Here is a 327-nt window from a genome sequence, read left to right as displayed (position 1 = left end):
CCCCGGCCTCTGTCCCCTGGGCGGCAGCCGGGGGGGAGACGGGACGGACAGTGCCCGGTGCTGCCAGCTCTCTGCAGATCTCCGGGCTGCGCCTGGGCCAGCGCTACACCTTCACCCTCCGCCCGCTCCTGGGGAGCACGCCGGGAGCAGAGACCTCGGTCAGCGAGCGCACGGGTACGGTGGGGACGCTACAGGGCTGGGCTGGGGGCTTATCTCCGCTCCAGTAGCGACTTAACCCCTTCCCTGCCCACAGTCTGCAGGGATGCCCGCGGTGACATCGTCTTCCTGGTGCACGGCACCCGCGACCGCTCCCCCGGTGGCGGCCGC

At 72.2% G+C, this 327-nt stretch overlaps 1 protein-coding gene across 1 annotated transcript in view; it reads left to right on the top strand.

Moving 5' to 3' along the window:
* COL7A1 (collagen, type VII, alpha 1) overlaps window positions 1–327 on the top strand; it is a 48050-nt gene that overhangs the window by 7312 nt on the left and 40411 nt on the right. Inside the window, exons 19-20 of the mRNA XM_009996675.1 lie at window positions 28–174; window positions 254–316. Coding sequence (XP_009994977.1) covers window positions 28–174; window positions 254–316 — 210 coding nt within the window. The remainder of the gene's footprint in view (window positions 1–27; window positions 175–253; window positions 317–327) is intronic.

This window comes from Chaetura pelagica, unplaced genomic scaffold (genome assembly GCF_000747805.2).
Source record: "Chaetura pelagica isolate M959 unplaced genomic scaffold, ChaPel_1.0 scaffold914, whole genome shotgun sequence".
NCBI lineage: Eukaryota > Metazoa > Chordata > Aves > Apodiformes > Apodidae > Chaetura > Chaetura pelagica.
Note: the sequence above shows the minus strand (reverse complement) of the source record. Positions and strands in the feature narration are given on the sequence as shown.